Raw genomic sequence first — 25,650 nt, 5'->3', positions numbered from 1 at the left:
TGAACATATTATTTACTTGAAACCTCAACACTAGTAAACTGTAACAACACCACAGATGAATATATTATTTACTTGAACTCTCATCACTAGTAAACTGTAACACCACATATGAACATATTATTTTAAACCTCAACACTAGTAAACTGTAACAACACCACAGATGAATATATTATTTACTTGAAACCTCAACACTAGTAAACTGTAACAGTACCACAGTGTAACATATTTACTTGAAAACTCATCACAAGTAAAATGTAACACCACAGATGAACATATTATTTTAAACCTCAACACTAGTAAACTGTAAAAACACCACAGATGAACATATTTACTTTAAATCTCATCACTAGTAAACTGTAACAACACCACAGATGAACATATTTTCTTGAAACCTCAACACTAGTTACGCCTCAACACTAGTAAATTGTAAAACGGCAATATAAGATCAGACCTCTTATTCCTGAATTACGTCCTGTATACGTACAACCTTTATAGTAGCAAACGGAAATAAGAACTTTTATAGCCTCAATGCGGAAATAAATCGAGATAAACGTAGACGACTAAAATTAAGTTACGATAACAAATCCCCATTTAACAGTGGTCATTTCATGATAAATATTCATGCCAGGCGTAAGTGATATAGCACACAATTATACGTTCTACACGCAACAACCGACAAGCAAGTAAGTACGCTTTTACTACACTTGCAGAAGTAATACTTGTAGACGGAGCCATATTAGTCAAGCACATTTGTTTCTCAGTTCTTTATTCGTTCCAGTGATGAATTTAATGAATTTTGTTTACGCTAGTTTGTGTCCTGTACAAATTTGTAGAATATTATTTAGTAAATCAGTGCACTCCGATTAGGAGTTTTTGTTTTAATATATATATATATATATATATATATATATATATATATATTAGAAATATTATATTGAAATTTAATTAGTGATTTAATGACGGCTAAACGTGAAATATCTCAGCTATCTTGTGATAGTGACGATTTACTATTGCCATATGGTTCTCTGTGGTTGGTGAGTGAGTGCAGGGCTATTGAGACCTGTATTCTTTGATCAGTATTTATAATTAGTATTATGTTTTTTTTTTTTTTTAATTAAGTGCGTCTTTTTACTAGAGTTGCATGTAGTTGAAAAAAAGTTATTTATGACTTATGCGTTCCACAATGCTTTTTACCACATAGATTCTTCTATATTTTGTAGTGTAGCTGTCTCTGATGTTGAAATGATGTCAATATATCATTTTGAGCTCCTTCGTTGCCGACTTTTTATTAATCCCTTCAGACGAACGTGACTCCAAATTCCAGGAGTCAAGTGTGCGACAGCGTCTGATTCCAGACGATGCACCAAGAGGAAGGTGAACTGGAGCTAAACTCAATATTCACAAACCATATTTGTGGTTACTTAGATTTGTACAACATTTAGTAAAAATGTACTTTTTAAACATCCAGTAATATTTACATTTTGGTTCACATATTTTGTGAGATCATATTTACATTTTTTGAATATCCCTATAATAGTATCCCCATTATGAGTAAAGCAGAAAACTACATCACCTATAAAAATCATGATAAATTGGTACTCAAAGAAATTTAGTTTCATTATAACGATTACGTGTATACATAAATACACTTAAGATTGCTTACGGAATTGCCGTATACATTCAAATTGCGGCATTGCTCGCCTCACTTGGTCCCACGAATTTTTCTATTTATTAGTACGAGTTGCTGACAAAGTTTTGATGTATAATAGGCCAGATGTGTGCCACTCATGTAGCCTACATCGATGTATTGTGCTACAAACCTACTCCAGCGTTAATACACGCATCACTCTGCTTTAGAGCTCACTGTTGTCATGGTAACAAGTTTTAAACAATCATACATTACGTTGTTTTTCAGGGAGTTTCAAAAAGGACTTTATAACTTTGTAAATTAAAGTAAATTTATTTAAAAAAAGTACATTCCTGGTTTTAGCGCCGTTTAAAGAAATCATCACTTTTTTACCCCGAACTAAAGATGTTTTATGTGACTTCCGTTGCATATCTTAGAGGTATCCTGACTTCTACCTGCTCTAAGTTCAGGTAGAGTGGTGGCCAAAGGAGGTACATACAGCATATCCTTGTTGAAGTCCCAGAAGAAAAATGTGCAGTGTCAGATTTCGCTAACGGGGGCTATGCAATTGGCGCAGCACGGCCAATCCATTGTCCTGGAAAATGGCAATTGAAAATTTCCGGACGTCAGTTAGTGTGAGATGCGCATCCCCCAAGAAGTAAACATTTTTTTCTCAGTCATCTTCATCGATCTGTGGTATCAAACATATGCTGAACTATCCCGCCGATCGTTCTCTCTCGGAAAAAAGAGGCCGTATATTTTTTTCTTGCTCAACGCACAAAACTCGTTCAGCTTAGGGCTATCACGAGAATGTTGCAGTTTTTCACTGCATATTCAATGCCCCAAATCCAATCTCCAAAAATTGTGTTAGCCATGCCATTTAAGCGAAAATTTTACTCGTCAAAAAAGATTACGTTGTTCAAGAATTGTTCATCATCGATGTAACATATCCACACAGTTCTTCCGGGATATCAGTGCCTTTAATTGTTTGTGAAAACGTCTTCTTTACTTTCACAACTTGAGCCAAGACAATTATATTAATCCATCTAGAACAGAAACTACGTCATAAATGTTTTGAACTTTAAACCAGCGTCATTTATTAAGGAGCGAACATTTTGATGTCGGATTTGGGCTTTTGTACTCTACTAATAAAAACCTTTAATTTGATGTACTACTCGACTCAGGCTCTCATTTAAGATTTCTTTCTGACTGACCCCTTGCGGACCATCTTCCTGACATTACAAATCATTTTTAGTTACTTCAAAAGGTCGATTTATAAATTCAGTATTGATGTTCCAAGTTTTATTGCTTTACCTATAATTGTTCGGTTATTATTAAGCCAGTTAGGGCTTTATTAACACCCTTAATAATAACCATAAATATCTATAGTCGAAGTTTTGAAAATAAGAAAATTATACTTTAAATGTTTTTATATATCAGCATGTAATCTCGCATTACTAACAAACCGTTTATAACATTGATTTAGGAGTAGAAAACTTACAGGGACTTATTGCGTTTAAAACAGTTTCGTTGATAAAACATTTTTACCTAAATTAGTAACTAATAATAGTAAAGTCAGATACTATTCAAAATTAAAGCAACAAGTAAAAACAATACATTTTAGCAAAACGGTTTACCGAAGAAAGTAGGATATAAGTTATTACATAGATAAAAAACCGTAACTTGGTGGGAGAAAACTGTAAATAACTTCGAAGCTGAATCAGGTGTATTATAGTTTAGAAGTATTGTGAACGGAGAGGGTTTTCTGCAGTGTATGAGTGTATCACAATTTCTATAACTTGTTGAGAACTTTGATATTGTTGTCAAGTATTGATATTTTTTATTTTTACTGTTACGTAAAACGTGACAAACTGGGATACGGGTAGACTTTAATAACCGACATACACTCGTTATTCGGTTGTTTTATCGTACGTTTCGATTAATCCTATTTAAGTGTGGAAGGTCTAACATTATTCTTATGTGGTAAAATCCAAGATGGCTGCCAGCACAGGCGAATTTTAATGGAAAATTCTGAAAATTAATGAAATATAAAAATACCATGTGAGAAAATATGGTTCAAGGTCATACATTTTGATTGGATTTCTTCATCCACTAGTGGTGTGAACATATTATTGGAATTTATAGATGGCTGACCAACACAATTATCTCTTAGAATAGAAAATATGGCCTTTAAACAGTGTTATATACAGTAGAAAATATAAAGGTAGGCTCTGTGGAAGATATAAAAATGCAAAATATGAACGTAAAATTGATAACAATTATATAACATTATAAATATAGCAAAAGAAACAACAGCAAGTAAGTAAGTAAGTAAAAACAACAAACAACACTTTAACAAATTTATAATAATTGGCATTTATTTTGTATTAAAAACCTCTATTAAAACGTTCATCAGCGATATATACAATATTGGCCATATCCAACGTAACTAGCCGCCAAAGCTAAGGTTATTCTAATTTTTTTTTTTTAATTATTGCTGGTTTACTTTACTATTTTTAATATTTTTAAAATTAAAACTAAATTATCAGCGTGGTTCTGAATGGCTGTAAGTAAAATTTATATAATAGTGGCTTGTAATCATGTATATAAAAATTATCTTAATAAAAACTACTTACAAATTATATAAGTAGACAAATACGCACATTAAATAAGTAATAAATACACTGTTAATAATAACATTCTAAATACGAATACCATTATATACAGTGTGGTAATTTACTAAACAGACTGTTCGTGAATTAAGCCTATACGTATGCAAGTTTTAATGTTCTTAATTTTAATGTTCTACAGTGATTAATTTATCAGGGACGATACGCCATGGCATACGATAGCTTCACATGTTAGGTCTGCCGAACGATACAACGCATACGATTGTAACGATTGGCAAGACTATTGCTAGGTTGAAATAGGCGCGTTTATTTCAAAATCTGCCTCGCAGTCGTACAGCTTATTGCTCTTTAGGCAAAGTCGAAAGCTGCAACCACGCTCAGGTAGCTTGAGACAGTTTACTTGATTTGTTGAAAGAACTTTATGTCAGATTTAAAGTACAATAATTTGTTCTTCTATGGAAAAGTTTGGAGTTTAACAAAGATCTTAAGGTGACAGATTAAAAGAAGCTCTCAATGATCAATATCTAGTCATCTATTTAAGGGGGTCACAATGTTCCTATCTTAGTAATGTTATCTCATACAAATTTTTTCTCTTTTTAATAATACTTTTTACTAATTACTTTAATACTTTTAATAATTTGATACTTTTTAATAATTTTTTATTGGGTTATACAAAAACTCTATTTTAATCAAGTAACGTTTTTCAGTCTTCAGAACATTATTTTCCTTAAAGATGTATAGGAAAGATTGCTAAGATATATTTCCTATACATAGATAACTGTATAACTGTAGTAGATAACTAAATAGCAGCAGAAGCTTAATCAACAAGTAAAGAAACAAAACTAGTCATAAATATATGACTATTTTTGTGTATATATATATATATATATATATATATATATATATATATATATATATATACAGAATATATATATATATATATATATATATATATACAGAATATATATATATATATATTTTTTTTGTCAGACCTCCCCAATCCATAGACCATAAATAATGATGAAGAGGAGATTCCTGACTGCAACTGAAACTTAGATCACAAAATCAATATTTGCTTACTTTCTTGAAAAGTAACCCCCTTAGTTTACAATGAGGAAAGAAATTTCTTGAATTATATGACTTAAACACAAATTTGGTTAATTCAATGTTATGTAGAATTAAAACCACCTAAACTCATCCTGTGCATTACTTGTACAGCAGTGTGTGCAGTTCTCTTTGTGAGAGATAAGCTTGTCTCTTTTGACACATGAGTTTTGCACTTCTTTTAAACTACGCATTGAGCCATGTGTTCTGAACTGCACCAATTCTGGGTAAACATTGTTTCATAACCTCAACCACTGAAGAATATTATTCTTCTTTAGCAACTGGTATTGATTCAAAAGTCATCGCTTTCCAATTGAACTCATCTTTCAACTCTACCCATACGATGTTTTTTTTTATTATTTTACAACCAATTATTTTTTTTATAAGATCAGTCATTGGAGTATATAATTTCTTACAACATCTGCAGGCTAGTACATGACCAACCCTTTGCACTAAAATGCATTTTATATCCTGCAGAAGACTACAGTGTTGGAGAATCTACCCCTTCTCACGTTTCTAAACAAATTGAACTTAGCCACCCTCAACTTCCAAGTGTCTCCTATCTTCTAGGGTTCCACGAGCAAAAAATTAATATAAACACCTTTTACAGCGGTCATGAACAAGGATCGTATTAAACAACCCTTCCGCCCTCCCACCCTCCCTCCCTCCCTGGGAGGTCGTAAGTAAACAGTCAGGGAGAAGGCTATTACCACACCGTTCTTAGGGTCACGTTCTGGTACGCAGCACAGATCCCCCTTTGTTGGGCCGCTTCTTTCTTGAAAATGGCGCCTGAATCTATGATTGTCTGGAGAAAAGTTATAACCAATTGTCATTGTAAATATGCGATGAAGTTCAAGGCATGTTTATATAAAAAAAGATCGGAAAAGCTTCCCGAAATGCTTTAGAATTCAAAAAACTATTTTTTTATGATTGTTTCAAAACACAAAGTAAATTACACTAAACAGCGGTTATCGTGGTTATCGGGCAATGTTTCCTCGTAGGTTCCTCAATTCAGAACATTGATAAATGAGTATTTTATTAGTTTGAATTCTAGGAGAACGAAATTGATGTAACAAAAGGTAAGTTTATTTGTCACAAAGAGAACTGCACCCACTGCTGAACAACTTTCCCATACTTTACAAGAAATACACAAGATGAGTTTGAGTGGTTTTAATCATACATTACATTGAATTTACCAAGTTCTTCTAAAACATTGAGGATTACACATTTTTTTGCATTGAAATTTTAGAAAAATTTAAGTTTACAGTGGTTGATCGGTAGTGTAATGTACAGGGCGATCTGTAGATTGCGAAGACGATTAACTAAATTACTCCAGATTGAAGAAATGACAAGTTCAAAACATCCCCCAATGCACTGGAAACACTATTAGAACAATGCTATAAAACCAAACTAAATAAACCAAGCTGTTAATGTTTACAAAAAGGTACTCGAAGGCATATAAGAATGGACACTAACATGCCCTAAAAGCGATTCTTCCTCACAGTACAATCTGAAAAATAATAAGACTTATATAATGGAGAAACCTTGTAGTGTGATTATTTTAAAAATTTTAAGTGAACTCTTTAAGGGGTTTCCTTTATCACCGTTATAATGATTTTACTATAGCGCCGGAATAAACACTTTTTTGCCACTCTTCTCAGTCTCAGTCTGCTTCTCAGTCTTGTGTATATGTAGTTTATTCATCGGGACAAGAAAAACTCAACAACGGAACTTGAAATATCTTAGAATGAAAGTAGATGAGAAAGGAAGGAAGTAGACACTTTGGATCGAAGTATCTCGTACCTACATTTGCATATGAAGAGTCCACGGGTTTTTAAAACGGGATTTGTCCATTTTTTTCATTCTTGAGGTTATGGTGGATCCTTATAGCTTTACATCTGATCTTTTAAGTGTATTAATCAACACGGGTAAACGGGCTTTGTCACTTCGCTACAAGAAGAAAAAAAAACTGCTGTTCACGGGAAGGACGGGATTTGTCCAAAAAAACAGGGGAAGAATGTGCTTTGTCCACTTTTAATTAATCAGCTGTTTTCTTGGCCCAGCTGGTTTAGTTTGGCATTCCATTCTGTTAGTTGTGGTTATGCTCTGTCTGCTGTGATTGTTGGTAGTCTTTATTAGTGATTGTAATTAATTTAGCAATAAATAAAAATGGAAGTTGGTGATGCAGAAGATTTTATTGAAGAATCAATAAATCCCAGAAAGAGGCAAGTCTTACGGTAGGTTACGTGATGCTACTAAGAGACTTAGGGCTCAATCGTTTTGAGCTTGGTGAAAATTGCTTTTGTAAGAGGTTTAGATGTTTGAGGTTATCCCAGTAAATGAGCAAAAGCGCATATTGGATAAGTTCAATGAAATAGGAGCTACTTCTCGTGAACCTTGGAATGCTCAGTTCATCTTATTTGGCTGGATTGATTTCTGTCTTGCCTGTAAATAGGCGTAGGTCTCGGGAAGCTGATCAAGCTCATGATTGCACTTTTGGCTACCGGGTAAGAATTTCAAGTAATGAAGGAAATCGTGACGTTCAGGTCTGTAAAAAAGCCTTCATGGCCGTACATGGCATCACAAAAAGAAGGCTTACCACTATTCAAGATTCATTGAAAAAATTTGGCGTTTCACCTAGAGACAAGAGAGGGTCTCATAAAGACCGGGCTCACAAGCTTTCCCCCGAACAAATAAATTGTGTATGTAACCATATAAAAATCCTTTAAGGGCAAGATAAGCCATTACAGCAATACAAAGTCACAGAAACTGTACCTCCCCCGAAGATCTAACCATTAGAAAAATGCATTTAATGTATAAAGAATACTGCGCTGCAAACAACATTAGGAATCATGTGTCATATGAGTCTTATAGGAACATTTTCAATAAAAAATTCAATGTTTCTTTCGGGTATCCTCGCTCCGACACTTGTTCTACTTGTGATGTTTACACAGTGAAGTGCAATGAACTTGCAGTAAAAATTAAAACCCTACCAAATGGGGAAAGAAAAGGCCAGAGCTGAAGGCGATTTAAAAAAAATGCTAACTTTGAAAAAACTACATTTGAAAAAGGCAGATACATTTTACATTAGGAAGAAGATATGCCGTGAAAAGGGGAAAAAATAATAAACAAATTGCAGCTGTCTGTATGGACTTTCAGAGAAACTTGGATCTTCCCGAATATTTCGACCAACGATGCATATTATCGAAGAAAACTTGGATTTTACATGTTTTAACATACATGAATTATATCTACCAGCAATTCTGTATTTTATTGCTACACAGAGACTATTGGAAATAAGGGGTCAAATGAAGTTGTTTCGTTCTTAGACAACTTCATAAATTTAGTACTGGACAAAGAGGTCAAAGAACTGTTTATATTCTGCGACTCGTGCGGAGAGCAGAACAAGAACTACAACTTGTTCAAATACCTTTTCTTTGAAGTCCCACGTAGCAAAACGACTTGAAAAGATTCAAGTAACATTTCCTATTAGAGGTCACAGTTATATGGAGTCAGAACCGCAACATGGCAGTAATTAAAAACAAAATCAAGGGCAGAAGTACCACAAGACTGGATTGATGTTGTTGAGACTTCTAGACAAAATCCAAGGCCATTCAATGCTTTGGATGTTGATCAAAGCATAATTCGAGACTGGACTGCGTTTCTTGAAAGCCATTTTGTAAAAAAGTGTCCATTTCCCATTAGGCCTATTAAAGAGCTTCTTGTCACAGCCACTGAACCAAACAAAAATTCTACACCGTGAAAACTATAATGGATGCTGGCTATCTAATGAAATTGCACTGTCATCAGATGAAAGAAATAGTTTTAGGCTGGAGGAACTGTCTCTACAACCTAATGAATTTGTACTGCCACCTCAAGCGTACACTGGTAAGTAAATCGCAACTATTTAAATTTCCATCATAATAATGTCAGTTTTTAAAAACTTGGTCTTTTAATATAATCTTGATGCTTAATTTACCTTCCTCTTGTTTAATTTACTAGACTGTAAAATGTAATTACATGTCTTAATTGCCTATTTACCAATAAGTAGGCTGTTAATTAATTTGTGGTCCTATTTGCAGCTATGTTGCCAATAACTAATGCCAAGTATACTGATGTCAATCATCTATCACAGTTTTGCACAAACTTCTTGCCAAAGATTTCTATTCTAATCTACCACGAGGAAAAATTGTGAAGAAATTAAACAAAAAAATATTGACAAGTCATCTGTGAAATTATAATAAGATGACCATGTATTTCTGTCTGAATTTACTTATTTTTATTTTATTTTAACAATAAAAATTATATTGTGTCCTAAAATAAAAATGGTTTGTTTCATTTGTCTTGTCTAACCTTACTATCTTAAGATAAGGACATAGCTCGTTTTTCCCGGTTTCTGTGGACAAAAGCTCATTCTTCCCCTGTAAATTTTTGTAGTCATTTATCAAAAAAAATTTTACCATAGTTAATTGATTGCGTTAACAGCTCTTTTAGTTATGTTAGTTATATTATCTGTAAGTTTTACACATCTACTACAAATTTAAACTCTTCTATAATTCAACAAATATAGGAATTATTAAGTTTCACATTTAAAAAATGTTCTACTGAAAAATTAGTAAAAGTGGACAAATCCCGTTTTACCCTTTGACTCTTCATATATTTTCTTAATCTACACAAAAATATAAGTTTACTTATGGTACTAGAAATATTTTAGCCAGGAAGTAGACTATTGTTGACCGGAGTACGTTTCCGCAATCTACATACGCTTAGATTTTCTTGAAGGAAAAAGTATTTTTCCGGACATTTTCCATCGTTTAGTGAAACGAAAAATCAGGAACACTCGTTTCGAGGTCTGCAATCTGACCTCTTCTTTAGATAAATAACTAACCTAACACATCATTACAAACTAGGCTAAAATAAACAAATCATAACAAAGCGTTGTGGCACGCCTGTCAGGAATCACAACCACCATGTTGTGTGTCAACTTCACTAACTCTAAAACGTACACTTAATAAAAAAACTAAACACAAAACTAATTATTCAAACTGAACTACAGAATACAGCTCACAATACGTCTGCATTCGTCGATCAACCACCTACGACTGACCAAAGGCCAATAGCAAATGGCGATCGTCACGGCAGAAAACAATATATTTTCTTAATCGAGGCAACAAAGAAAATTCAGCTGTAGCGTATGATTAAATAATTTATTCGAAATAGAAATGCTTCTACACGCTCATAGCCTGATAACGGCAATTCGGTTTAACCTATGATCCTATTGATCAAGAACTGAAATAATATGCACCTGATGTATGCATACGTTTGAAAAATATCAATAACCACATCGTATTACATAAGTAATTTTATTAAAAAGTCTACGGCCTTTAATTTTCAAATTTGCGTACGTGTTGCGGGTAACAGGTGGTTTTATATAAATTCAACATTAAATATTACGTTATAAATAAAACAAAATATTAAATTTAACAATACAATATTTCGGAAGAATAAAATGATTCTGTTGTTTCTTAGAATTTCCTCGATGTCTCTCCAGATGTATACTGATATAAAAGACAGGGAGCGGTTTGACACAAATATCAAGTAGAGGCACTTTATACATAAAGAGAGATATTTACTAGATGACAACATTAGAGTAGAGAGCTTGTCTGTACCGGTCACGACATGCTCAGGTTGAGTGAGCTATGGCAGGTTTGTTTCTGAATATCGGGTAATCATCTTGGATCAGGCAAAAGGGTTCTTCATAAAACATGCTGTCAATAATTTACTCTTTTACTCACTGACAAAATATAAAACAAAATTGTTATGGTTTCCAACAACTCTGTGTATTATTTGTTTAAGTTTTTTATTGGCTATGAAAGGTTTAAAAGGATAACAGGATTTCGGACATTTTCCATCGTTATATGTTACGAAAGGTATAACGCAACGTTTCGAAGATTGGAATCAATTTTCTTCTTCGTGCGGGAGGGAGGGGTATTTTTGTATATGTACAAAGATAAAGTACAGAAAGAAGAAAAAATCGATAAATAAGTGCTCAAATATACAGTATTCCACTTTAGTCAGTGCTGATGTGATGCATGATTGTGATTTTTGTACTCGTAATTTGTGCTCGGGACTTGCACGCTGTACAGTGACAACGCCTGGACTGGACTCCAAGCAGATTTTGAGCATGTTTGAACCCTTTTCTTTCCATCTTTCTGTGCTTTATTTTTGTAAGTATTATAACCCCTCCCTCCACCTGACGAAGACGATAGATTCCAATCCTCGAAACGTTGTGTTATACCTTTTGTAATAATATAATCAGGGAAGGTATAATATGTTTTCTTGCAATAAGGGAGCTTGAATGTAATTCTGTATTAAGCTAATTTCCTATTCACCTGCAAGCTATGACTGACTTGGTTTATAAATATGAAACGTTATATGAATATAACATTCTTTAATCATTCAACAGCTTTTTTCATTTAATTTAATATTTTTCTTTGATTGACACATTTCAAACCAACCGTAAATTTTAAGGTAGCGTCATTCACACGCAATACTGTTTGGCTAATGGTAGCAGTAGCACTTCCAGTCTCTTTGTCTAATTTTCTGGTGTACAATGTGGCTAAAGATCGGTGTAATGATGCCAACCCTACAAAAATAATATCTAGGAAAAAATATTTCTTTATATTTTTAACCAATTATAAATTTACCTTAGGATAATCAATAATCTAGCATTAGCCATCGCATCGTAGTGGTTTGTGTTTTTTTATCAATTGTGTTTATTTACGTTTAATCGTGTTGTAAACTATGTGTGTTTTTTATATTTTTAACCCACAACAAAACGCTAATGGGTTAATGTCTAACGTCACAGTGTTGATGAAACGCTTCGTAACGTAGCAATATTAAAGAATACTAGAAGGAAAATTTATAATTCTTTGAAATTATGTGCCGACGGCGCAGTATAGCGTGTACCGAGTCGAGCGTGGCTGCTGCTTGGATGGGTGACCGCTAAGCGATCCTGTCCTTTCAAGCAGCCCGCCTGCCCGGCCATTGGTGGTGGTTCGGAAGTCACCTTAAAGCCGTTGGTCCCCAGGTTGTGTTAGAGAGGGCTTCTCAGCCCTAACTTCTCCTCGTAAAACAAGTCATTGTTTACTTTATTGTCTCTCGGCAACACTATATCTGTTTCAGAACATAGACATTTCCATAGATCCATAGATATTGTAACATAAAAAGTTTGAGAACGTCTCTTGCAATGTATTTGGTAATCTCTAGAAAGATTTACTGAATATATTTTACAGCTTTGGCTGAGAAATTATTCACACCTGACCACACTGGGGCATAGAAAGATTTATTGAAATAAATGTTGTTTACAAGACATAAAAGTGAGAACTCATTACGTTAAGCACAATAACTGACAGGTCATCATATTTGTGGAGGTCGTCATATTTGTGGAGGTCATCATGTTAGAGTTACGACGTTCTTTATCAGCGTCCCACAACACGTCGTGTGGGACAGTCTACTCAGCATCGGAAATTCCTCACACATGAGGTGGTTTCTATACGTATCAGTTCATGGCTATGGAATAGAGACTATTGAGATAACACAGCTCGTGCAAAGTTATTAACTTTGCTTTACTGTGGGGTTTCCTACAAGGCTTACATAACCATCATCCATTTTATAGTTCAATTAATCTAATTCATCTGCAGCATCAAAAGAAAATGCGTTATTGGTCGAGATTAAGCGAAATATGCATTTTTTGGTAGTGATTGTACGTATTCAAAGTTAAGTTATTATATGGTTCATATGAGTCTGTAATGTTAAATGGTCACTGAAGTCTTATTTTGTAAGGAATATTGGTAAAAACTTACTTTGACCTCAATAATCTATATTTTAAAGCTCGAGTTTGATGAAAACCTCAATTCAAAGGTAAAACTTTCATTTTTGTTTATGAAACGATAGCAATTAGTTGATATAGAATTATTTTTAACAAAATACAGATTTTCTGTCTGTTTTGCGGAGTTCCGTACATCTAAGACTATATAATAAAACATAACCAAACTTCACTTACAACAAAGGTGAGCTTTCATCCATGAACGGTAAGTTTCAATAAAGGAGAGAGTGTCATTTTCTGATTTTACGATAAAATTTCAGCACGGTACAATACACAAAATTATTCAGAAGTGACTTCATTTTACGGGAAATAATGGGTAAACTCCAACGTGGTGAACACCGAAGCGAAATGACGATACAGTATAAAAACCGGGAGACTGTCGTTAATATTTTGGAAGACAAAGCGGGTTATTTGTTGTACTGAAGTTCAGGTGGAAAGTTTGTCGTTGTTAAAAATGTAAGATGAGTAAAGCGGCGCGGCCCGCTGTGGCGAGATATTGATGTTGGACACAGATTGGATAGCTGCTCCAGATTTATGAGTACACCAGAGAAATGCTCTTGTTTTACTGACGTCCCTTTATTAAACAGATTCTTGTGTCTGGTGGACGGCATCGATATTTATTACCGACTGAATTTCATGTAATTTTCATTAGTGAATGAGATAATCGTAAGGGAGGGTTTAATAGTATATATTGTACTGTTTTCGACATATAATGAAGTACCTCTTATGATTGTTTTGGTTTAACTTTAATCTTGTGAAATTTAAAAGAAATAAACCGACGTAAACTAAGTATAGACCCCTTAAGACCATTAACATACAGGTTGACGGATTGACCTTTGATTTTCGATCCTAATATCAATATAGTTTTTACTTAGACCAAGATAAAGTTACATAAAAAGGTCCTTTGTATCTAGGACCTTTTTGAAGAGTTATCGCTTAAACAGGTAGACATACCAACTGTCCTTCGAAAGTTTGATACTGAAAGCAAAAGTGATCCTCTTAGGTCCTTTTAAAGAGTTATCGTACATATAGGCGTACAGACGGACTTACTCTAAAACCAAAATCGAACTTCTTTGATCCTTTTTCAAGAGTTATCGTAAAAACAGACGGACTGTCTTCGAATTTTTGCTCCTAAAACCAAAAGCGATTTTCTTACATCCTTTTTCAACAGTTATCGTACAGACAGACGGAATGTCCTTCGATCTTCTGACCCTAAAACCAAAAGCGATCTTCTTCTTTTCTTTTCCAAGAGCTATCATATATATAGGCAGAAAAGGTGGTATGGAAATTAAATTTCGCGTAAACTCAATACTTATTGATTGGAAAACTCAAGTAGCTCATCATTGACAACGTAAGAACTTCAGGTAATCAAATTTGGAATATTACTTGCATTGCTAACATCAATTTATTTTTATGGTCAGAGATTGAGCTGAAAGAGGTTTAAGGCATGAGTATCTATCTAGCTTAACATACACAAATGTATTAGATAGTCACTTTATAGAAATCACTTACCTGTTTATTCTGCTTAGAAACTTATTATTTCCAATTGGGCAGTAAAAACATGCGTAGAATTAAATCTACGTTTACTGGTGAATGCTATATCTATAGCGTATATTAATTACTTATTTACTTACGAGTAGTTTTAAGTACAAGTAAGTTGTCTTTACTGTAAGTTTCCGCAGGAAAGACAGGAAAGAGGCCCATCGGTGAGCTTCGGCAGGTCAATTTGCTCTTGAGGAGGATCTGGATGGGATGCGTTTCTAGCCCTATTGTCAAAATACTTGTCTACAACTATAGAATTCGATATTTTTTAAGTACCTAAGAGAAGGAAAAATTGAAAGATTCAACAGAAGAGAATTTATATATGCTAAAATCTATAAAACCTTTACAGACTGATTGTTAAATTTTAAGAGGGAACATCCACCATATCCTGTCAGATAGATTCGACCTATCTCTAGATTACTTTTGTTTAGCTTGGGTTAAGACGTCATACAGATTGTAATGTTCCAGATTACTTGATGCCAGGAAGTCCCAGATCGTATCCTAGCAAGTCACCAGACTATAGTCCTGCCACCGACCTTCCAACTTCTCAACACCATCACAGGTAACAATGTTTCCACAGCATGTTTAGATACGTTGTTAACGATAATCTCGTACTATCATGCTTTAGTGTGTCTTTTTCTTCTGGTTAATGGATCTTCACAAGATCCTACATGTTTTCAGTGCTTTCTTACTTCTGTATACCATTAAACAATCTGTCATATAAAGTGTCTTATTTAACATACTGGGTAATTTATTATGACAACATTTTTTATACATTAAGTGGACTAATGTCATATTGGAGATACAATAGAACTACTGTCTAGAATTTCCTTAAAAATGTTACTAAAACAATCTAACTGCGGAGAGCCATCATCAGACAACAAATATTAACCTAAAACTGGCAGAACCAGTAATACTCGTACACTTCCACCTTGAGAAAAGGGGCGGAGCTTTATCGTGATTGGCTGAGGCTTGACCAATCAGCGATCAATGTCATTTATTTACCGATCAATAAGACTTCTTTCAGCGGCTGCCAGGTTTTCGATAATCTTATTTGTTTTTATAATGTTTCTATTCTTATCCTTCGATATTATACTGGAACACTACCCTTACTATCCTTCGTTCTATCCTACAATAGATTTTTGCAAGTACTTATGGTTTGCTAATTTAATTACATTTTTAGTTTTTAGACTAAGTGTTACTAAAAGAAACAGGATTTTGAAGTATGTTTTGCTATGACATATTTTTTTCATATTATGATATTTCATGTGCTTAGTGTGTTCACGAACTTGTGTACATATTAAAGGTACTTTCCTTAATATAGTCCGAGCCTCAACTACATTTAATTTATTCATCGAAAGTAAGGTTACGAAGTTTAATTGGTTCTTAAATTTTGGACCTGGTGTAAATACGGTTTTGAAGTTGTACCACCTAAACATCATCCCTAGTTGATGTAAAGATATATAAAATAAAAACAGTGCCATTTAATTTTTTTTTTCAAATATAGCTTTTATAAATTTGACAACAGTATATAATTAGGTTGTTCTAGATTGTTATTTGCTTGCATGTAAACCAATAAGTTCTTTAGAAGTCACCAAACCAGGATACAATGTCAACAACGTATTTCGATAAAGTTATGAAATCAAACCATCAAAGGCTGAACGACTGGTACGCACAGATTAATTAACGGCTTACATCTTTTGTTGCGGAGCATACGGTTGTAATTAATTAGTAGAAACATCAACCATTAAAAGCTACTGGCTCTCTGTTTGATTTTACTACTCGGCTATAACAATACCCCCTGCGGGAGGCCAGGATTGTCGTGCGTGGTTCGATCAAAGACCAGGGCGGATACCTAATCAACGTTGGAATCGTTTTGATTCTCTGTAGGTGAATGAAAATTATATACATTTTACTCGTTAAGGTAATTTTTTTGTATTGCCTTGCCAATAGAATTGAAGTGCTAACTATTATACTTTTGACATTGTTATATTATTAATTTCAAGTGCTCGTATACTGATTTCAATATAACGACTAGAAACTATGATGAGCTAATTTGACACTTTCGATAAACCTGCAATGCACCTGCTTCAACTATTATGTAAATTGACTTCTTATTATTATTGAATATTCCTTCTTTAGGATTGAATCAGCATCAAAAGAGTTAAAGTTTATACAATTACTGACATAAAAATAATTAATTTGAATAAACAAATGTCAATGAAGCCTCAGTGTTATATACTAATTTTTTATGAATAAAAACACGTAAGTTCAAATATTTTGCAATATATTATAAGAAAGTTAATAAACCTTTTAATTTGCCTGCTGTTTTTACCAACTACAGGGTGGCGCAGAGGAACGGGAAATTTTGAAATAATTCATATTAAATCAATGAATTGTACAACAAAGTTTTTAATGCTTAAAATGTGTTAAGCAAGACTGGAAATTACATAAGAAATATTGGAAATAACAATAAAGTTAGTCATTTTTTTTTTTAAAATAACATCAGTTAAGTGCTGTCCAATGCGCCTAAAACATTCATTCAATCGATTTAGAAAACTTATCATTGTGCGACGCAATGTGTTCTCTGGGATGTTGGCGACGTGTTCTTCAATCTGAGTCTTGAGCTCAAGAAGATTTCTGGGCCTAGTCTGGTACACAACGCTCTTTAGATGTCCCCATAGAAATAGATCGCACACTGAGACGTCTGGAGACCTTGGAGGCCAAATGACGTTAGCGTTTCTTTAAATTGTGCGGTTCCCTAAACAGACGCCTAAGTGCTGCCATTGACAGATTGGCAGTTTGTGACGTGGCTCCATCCTGTTGAAACAAGGTTTGCTGAATGTCAATATCTGGAAAAGCATGAAGCCGTGGAGCAAAGAATGGCTCCAGCATATGAATGTAACGTTCAGATGTGACAGTTACAGTGGAACCATTACCATCCTTAAAGAAGTAAGGTCCAATTATCCCTCGACAAGACACTGCACACCATAAAGCAACTTTAAAGCTGTGTAACGGACGTTGATGAAGTTCACCGGGATTTCTGCGAGCTCAATAACGCATGTTCTGCTTATTGCCATACCCATTTAAATGAAAGTGGGCCTCTTTAAACATCCAAAGATCTTCGAGGGAATTTGCGTCCTCAATGATTTTAGTCAGTAGCACCACTGTAAGGATAAAACTGCAGGCCGTGGAATATTATTTGCACACTTCGACGCTCAAGACGCAATGATGAGGCGATTGTTCGTACAGACGACGTGGACTCCTTTCCACTGCGACTCTCACTGCATCAACATTTTCTGGGATTCAAACAGTCACTATACGCCCAGGAGGTTTTTTTCTTTAAGGCCGAACCAGTCTCTTCAAAATTCCAAACACATGATAATATGGCATGTGAAGAAGGAACTCGACTGCGGGTAAGAATATCATAATGGCGTCGGAACAATCGTTGTGCAGCTGTTACACTGTCGCCATTTTTGTAAATACGCTCTCACGACAACTGCATGCTCCGCACCACTCCACTGCTCTATCTCAACTAAATGACCGTTACCTACTTGGTGACATGACTTCCGTCCCCCACTCCTACGAGACTTACAAGTGTACCAACAACAACTTCAAAATTTTCCGTTTCTCTGCGCCACCCTGTATTATTTTTTAACCATAAAGAAATCAGTACTTGGAAACTTGCAATACACTAAAATACTTGCAATTTTGAAAGTTATTTCTATTATTTAAAGATCCAACAAGTTATAGAGAGTGTCCCGTAAGTATTTTGACCGAAGTGTATCACATTAATGCTCAGGTCTTGACAAACATATATTTCACCATATGAACATTGGTTTCTGATGCTTAGCCTTCCACTTGTCTGTGTGTGTGTGTTTTTTATAAATGAATTAATATTAAAATATACATAATTAGAATATTAAATAAACCATGCCAATATTTAAAACAAAGCACACAATTAAGTTGTATTTCATAATGAAATGCAATACATTACATTATCACAAACACAAAAAAATAATTAAATTACTACATAAATTCACATACGTACACACACACATACACATACAGATACACATATACATACATATACACATACATACACAAATACATACAAAGACACACATATAAACATAAATTTACAAACACATATATTACCAAAACATATATACACAAAAACACACATACAAACATACTACAAAGATACTTAGACACAAAAGATAAAGATGTAACATTACACACTCATACAGTAAAAAAGTCTTTAACAAAGTATCTAGTTTATGAGTTGCTCTACATCAACAATTGTAAAAAGTCAGCATTTCAAACTTCGTATGAACGTACCCAATGTTTTCGAGGAGGACACAGAGAAAGGTAATTTGTTATAAAGCTTAGGAGCTATGAATGTATAAAAACGTTTGTAAATTTCTAATTTAGCAAAAGGCATAGTTACTCGGTTTAAAATTTGTAACCTAATCGAGTGAACATTTACATTTCCCAGTGTGTTACCGCCTCTTGAGAAAAAAATCCTGAGTGCCCTATAAATATCTATCTAATATATCATGCACTAAGATTATGAACCGTCTTTAAAATTTTGATAAATTGTAGCTAGCTAATTAAATATATTTTGCAGACATTATCTTTGGACAGGCTTTTCTCGAATCAATGCAAACTACAATAATTATAAGTTGCAAGGATATGGTATATGACACAATAAGTACACTATTATCTACTTGGTATTATTCAATCTTAGACAACTATCGTGACTTTAATTATGAAATAAAATTGATGTACAAAGTAAAATAGTACTTTTTGATGTATTCAATTTTGTTGTTGTGAAACGTTGCATTAAATTTAATACTCATCTACTACGGGTTAACTTAATTTGCAGGATGATATATTTGGAATCTTATATTGAATAATCAATCTAATTGATGCCTTAATTTTAAAATATGAATTACAGCACACAAAAAAGTGTCTTCATTATGAAAACAATGGGAACGGCGAATAAAGACTAGAACATTTGTGTGAGATAAAGTAACGAATCGCTCTCTATGAAAACCTTGATAATGGTGCCAGATTTTTTTTATTGTATTAGATTAATTCAAATTTGTATTTACTAAAGGGAAGCTTGAATTAAATTCCAGTATTTTAGAGACCTATGAAATCTTTATCGATATAACGAGGAATACATTTCTATTGATTTTGAAATAAACGAAAAACAAACGTTTTAGGCATCAAATAAAAAAATGCGCACCTCAAAACATTATTTATTTAAATTCCAGCTTGTTAATAGTTATTGATTTAAAACAACACATTATATATATATATATATATATATATATATATATATATATATATATATTATATAATTTTTATGAGGTGTGTGATATTTTCTTTAGAAAAGATTACATTCCTAGCTGGGTAAAATAAATAAATTGTTGGGTTCCTTTGTTTGCCTTTAAATCAAAACAAAATAGATGCAAGTTGGAATTATAATACTTAAGTAGCTTAAACTACGAAATCATGTAATTACTAAATCTATGTCCACAATTTATTATTACTGCCCAGGATGTACAAAATATGCTAAACGTCACACTTATGCAATAAGTCGTCTACGCCTTGTCTAATAACATTTCGATGTATAACTGGAAAGAAATAATTTTTATAAGCGGTATTCTAAATCGGGAAGATAAAGTTATAAAAGTGTTGAAACAAAGAGATACACTCGGTCTTACTCGGTGAGTATTGCTAATCGCCTGTGTCGCCTGTGGGTTGTTTTTCTCCGTTGCCAAGACAGCAGTGACATTAAACAGCTGTTTGTATTCATTACCGGAACAGCGGCCGATGACCTGGAGAACTTCTACCTCCACTCCATCTACGAATTCGCAATGGAAACTTAAACAAATCCAATAAATAAATGCGAATTCTCGTTAATGAGCAACCGTTATTTTAAAACAAATAATTTTTTAAACTATAATTTACAAAGCTTTGTTATAAAAAAAATTTACAATTCCTAGGAATAATCAACCTGAAAGACTTGATATTGGTGGTCTTCTCATAACAAACGAAATATTTTGAAACGTAACGTAAATAAGGTGGGGAGGGTTGATTCAATGTGAGTTTAGCTCCAATTCAACTTCCTCTTAATGCAATTTGCCTGGAACTAACACTAAGAGGAAGGTGAACTAGAGCAAAACTCAATATTAACACTGAATCAATATTTTCCCACCATACCTATATTACGTGTAGAAAACTCGGTTGCTCCATCGTGCTTACAGGTAGTGATCGTTCCAACTTGTTTGTTTAATCTCTTGAACCACGCATTATTCCAATTTCTAGGAGTAAAGTCTGTGACAGTTTAAGAGTCCAAAACACAACATGCAAAATATTTTGAGGAGTCAAGTTGTATCATTTGGTGTCTAGGAATTAAATAGTATAAGAGCCTCGAGATAAGGGCGACACAAAACATCGTAGTACACTCAATTGTGCACATAATGAGACAATGAGGATGCCTCTTCACTTAGATTACACTATATTTTGTACTCTAGGTGTCTCTGATCTCAAAACGAACTAAAGAGTTCATTTTGAGATTCATCGTCACCAAATTTTTTTTTATCTCTTCAACCAGACATAGCTCCAAATTCTAGGAGTCAATCAAGCATGTGAAGGTTTAAGATTCTAAAACTAAACACTCAAAGTATTTTGAGGACTAAGTGCTCTCATTTAGTGTCTAGGGCTGTAATAGTCTAGGAGCCTCGAGCTGAGGGCGGACGCAGTATCGATTTCCGGGAGGAACCAATTTGGTTTTAGTTTACCAATTTCGTTACTGTAACATAACATTTTTAACATTCCGATGCAAAAAAATGAAATGTTTGAAAAGCAATTTACTCGTACTCAAAGTTAAATTAATTACATTTAGATTTTTTGATTGTTTTATGGCTACAATGTGAAAGTAATTAATTGATTTTTTTTACAACTTTTTCAAAATCTAGAAGGGGGTCATGACCTACATGGCCCCTCCCCTGGATCCACCCCTGCCGAGGGCTAATTTGAATTATATTAGCAGAAGATCTCGCTTTTCTCGAAATCGGTAGAGAAATATTTGGCAAGAAATCAATAGATCATTAGCTGTGCAAAGTTTGGTAAAGGTTGAAATGGTTTGGTACTGTATGGGTTACAATTATAAAATAATTCTTACTGTCTTGCATTATACTTTTCCTGCATAATGCACTAAAAACCAACATACAGACACATACATAACATATATGTCACCATCAGAGATCTATATAAAAATAGCCACTTTAACAGTATGACAATTTGTTTTTTGTGTGTCAAGCTAAAAAGAAAATATGATCGATCGTCAGCTGTGCAAAGTTTGGTGGAGGTTCAATTGGTTTGGTACTGAAAGGGTTACAAATATCAAATATTCTTACTGTCAATAACATTGTAATTTTCCTGCATGATGCACATAAAATCAACAGACAGACACATACTTATCAGATATGTAACCATCAGAGATCTAGATAACGAATTAGCCACTGTACGAGTTTTACAATAATTTTTTGTGTGTCAAGCTAAAAAGAAAATATGATCGATCGTCAGCTGTGCAAAGTTTGGTGGAGGTTGAATTGGTTTGGTACTGAAAGGGTTACAAATATCAAATATTCTTACTGTCAATAACATTGTAATTTTCCTGCATGATGCACATAAAATCAACAGACAGACACATACTTATCAGATATGTAACCATCAGAGATCTATATAAAAATAGCCACTTTAACAGTATGACAATTTGTTTTTTGTGTGTCAAGCTAAAAAGAAAATATGATCGATCGTCAGCTGTGCAAAGTTTGGTGGAGGTTGAATTGGTTTGGTACTGAAAGGGTTACAAATATCAAATATTCTTACTGTCAATTGCATTGTAATTTTCCTGCATGATGCACATAAAATCAACAGACAGACACATACTTATCAGATATGTAACCATCAGAGATCTATATAAAAATAGCCACTTTAACAGTATAACAATTTGTTTTTTGTGTGTCAAGCTAAAAAGAAAATATGATCGATCGTCAGCTGTGCAAAGTTTGGTGGAGGTTGAATTGGTTTGGTACTGAAAGGGTTACAAATATCAAATATTCTTACTGTCAATAACATTGTAATTTTCCTGCATGATGCACATAAAATCAACAGACAGACACATACTTATCAGATATGTAACCATCAGAGATCTATATAAAAATAGCCACTTTAACAGTATGACAATTTGTTTTTTGTGTGTCAAGCTAAAAAGAAAATATGATCGATCGTCAGCTGTGCAAAGTTTGGTGGAGGTTGAATTGGTTTGGTACTGAAAGGGTTACAAATATCAAATATTCTTACTGTCAATAAAATTGTAATTTTCCTGCATGATGCACATAAAATCAACAGACAGACACATACTTATCAGATATGTAACCATCAGAGATCTAGATAACGAATTAGCCACTGTACGAGTTTTACAATAATTCTTTTGTGTGTCAAGCTAAAAAGTTATGATCTGAGAAAGAGTTTTAACCCTTTTTCCATTTCTATCCCCACTAAAACTAGCCTGGTATACAATTGTTTTGTTTTTTATTTGGGGGGAGGGGGGATGAAATGTCTTTATCGATTTCAATAAAAACAGATAAATACAAATTGGTTCTCGGCTGCTAGACTATGGCCGACACCCAAACTGGATAAAAAATACATTGCGGGTTTGATATTAATCTTGATCTGTGTAGCCTATGTTACGTTTTGTAGGCTATTACTTGCCCCTTGTAACAGATAAAAATAGTTCTCCATAAAACATAAAATGCATTTAGTTTACAGAGGCAACAATTTAAAGTTTCGACGCTAGTACAAACCGCATCTGAGTCTCCAGGGATTTTGTGGAATATTCAATAGGGTTAGTTGCATGTTCTGTGTGTAGTGACTAAAGTGCATTATTCAACATCACAATTCCGGGATGTGTTATGTGGAGTGTGGATGACCTAGTGCGGGATTATCTCATACTTTCCTCATAAATGTAAAAGTAAGATGGAAAATTGGTCAAAACTGTGGGGGTATACAATATTCAACATTGCATGGCTCTGAAATGGGTTCGTGTCAGGATTTATATATTAATAAACACTTAGAGTTTGATTTATGCTTACTATCTCAAATCAAATCAAACGTATGATTTCTTTGACTTTTGTGGCAAACAATTGACATATTGTAGATAATTTACATGTTATCGAATGCTAGATCAAGTTTTAATTTTCGGGTCTGAGCAGGTCGAATCATATGACATAGAACTCTATCAAACATATTCATCTCGAATTTTATTAACTGTTCTTATTCTGTTCAAGTTTATAGTTCTAGTGGACGTGCTGAGTAAATTTAAAATCCTTATTTCAAAGTATGATTTTGGAGATGGAAAGTTATGAAGGAAACATGAATTCCGGATATTTTCAATCGCTTAGTGACACAATACAATCAGCAACACTACGTTTCGTTGTCTTCAATCTGATCTCTTCTTCAGGTAAATGGCTAAACTAATGCATGCCTACAATCTATATTAAAGTAAACAGAACAGTTTAAAATAAACAAGTTTAGAGTTAGTGTGCATGGAATAGACACACAACATGGCTGTGGTTCTTGACTTATACGTGTCACAGTGCTCTGGTATGTTTTTTTTTTACTTTAACCTAGACTGTAGTCACGCATTAGTTGTCATTTACTTGAAGAAGAGATCCGGTTACAGATCTACGTATCAGATTGTATTGTATCACAGAACGATGGTAAACGTTCAGAAAAACTCCTGTTTTCCTTCTAAATTAAAAAACTTTACATTGTCAATATTTTGTTAAAATTTATGTTGTAAAGGCTTTTTCTAGAAGTAGCTAATATGAGTTCTAACAATTTGTTTGTAAAATTAATTCAAATTATTACAAGGTTAGGATTTCGAGCGAGGAGGGGTAGATGCTCTAATTTTTTTAAATATATTCAATCCAGAAAGGTGGAGGATTTTATCGATTATCGATATTTTATATATTTAGAGATTCTGGAAATCTTACGATACCAAAATACCAAAGGTACGATCGAGTAGAGGACACTGTAGAGATGGCCAATCTTGAATAAAATCATATTTCATGCCAACAAATAATGTCAAATCCTTTGCAGACCAGAAAACATTGCAAGGTTATGATTTTATACGTGTTTTCCGGACGCAACACGACAAAAATATTTAATTATTTGAATTAGTAATTTCCAAAATGGAACAAATTGAAACTAATAATTTTATTTATATTTCAAAATCAACACGCAAAATTGAGCGTGGCTGCTACTTGGGTGGTTGACTGCTGAGCGATCCTGTCCTTGCAAGCAGCCCGCCTGCCCAGTTGTTGGTGGTGGTTCGGAAGTCACTTTCAAGCCGCTGGTCCCCAGGTGAAATGTTAGAGAGGGTTTCTTAACTCTAACTTAATCTGGTAAAATAAGACATTCTTTGACTTTAACTGTGCTTGATTTAAACGTCGAGGCATCAGTTAAGTCCTACATCCCTCATTGTTTTCTTGTACATCAACGTATTTCAGCTAAATTAAGTCAACATCATTCAGAATAATTTCTTAATCTTGTATACAAAATCAGCCTATTTCGAATTTCCTCTTTGTAGCAGCACGTACTACAAACTTGCCCATAACGTCATCTAAATTAACTTACATGTCCAAAACTACACTCCGTTCTAAAGTAAGAGTATATCTACGCAGTATAACACCTTTTGAAACGATAGCAGTGCAAGAAAAGCCAAATTAAGTTGAAACTTAGTACAAAATTGATCTTATAAATATCTTTTTGAACAG

At 33.7% G+C, this 25,650-nt stretch overlaps 1 protein-coding gene across 1 annotated transcript in view; it reads left to right on the top strand.

Annotated features, from left to right (window-relative positions):
- Positions 1 to 25,650, top strand: part of LOC124363745 (teneurin-3-like) — an 807,778-nt gene that overhangs the window by 481,171 nt on the left and 300,957 nt on the right. Inside the window, exon 6 of the mRNA XM_046819007.1 lies at positions 15,260 to 15,353. Coding sequence (XP_046674963.1) covers positions 15,260 to 15,353 — 94 coding nt within the window. The remainder of the gene's footprint in view (positions 1 to 15,259; positions 15,354 to 25,650) is intronic.

Source organism: Homalodisca vitripennis, chromosome 5, assembly GCF_021130785.1.
Source record: "Homalodisca vitripennis isolate AUS2020 chromosome 5, UT_GWSS_2.1, whole genome shotgun sequence".
In the NCBI taxonomy this organism is placed as follows: Eukaryota; Metazoa; Arthropoda; class Insecta; order Hemiptera; family Cicadellidae; genus Homalodisca; species Homalodisca vitripennis.
The sequence above is the reverse complement of the archived record's forward strand: the minus strand, read 5'-3'. Positions and strand labels throughout refer to the sequence as shown.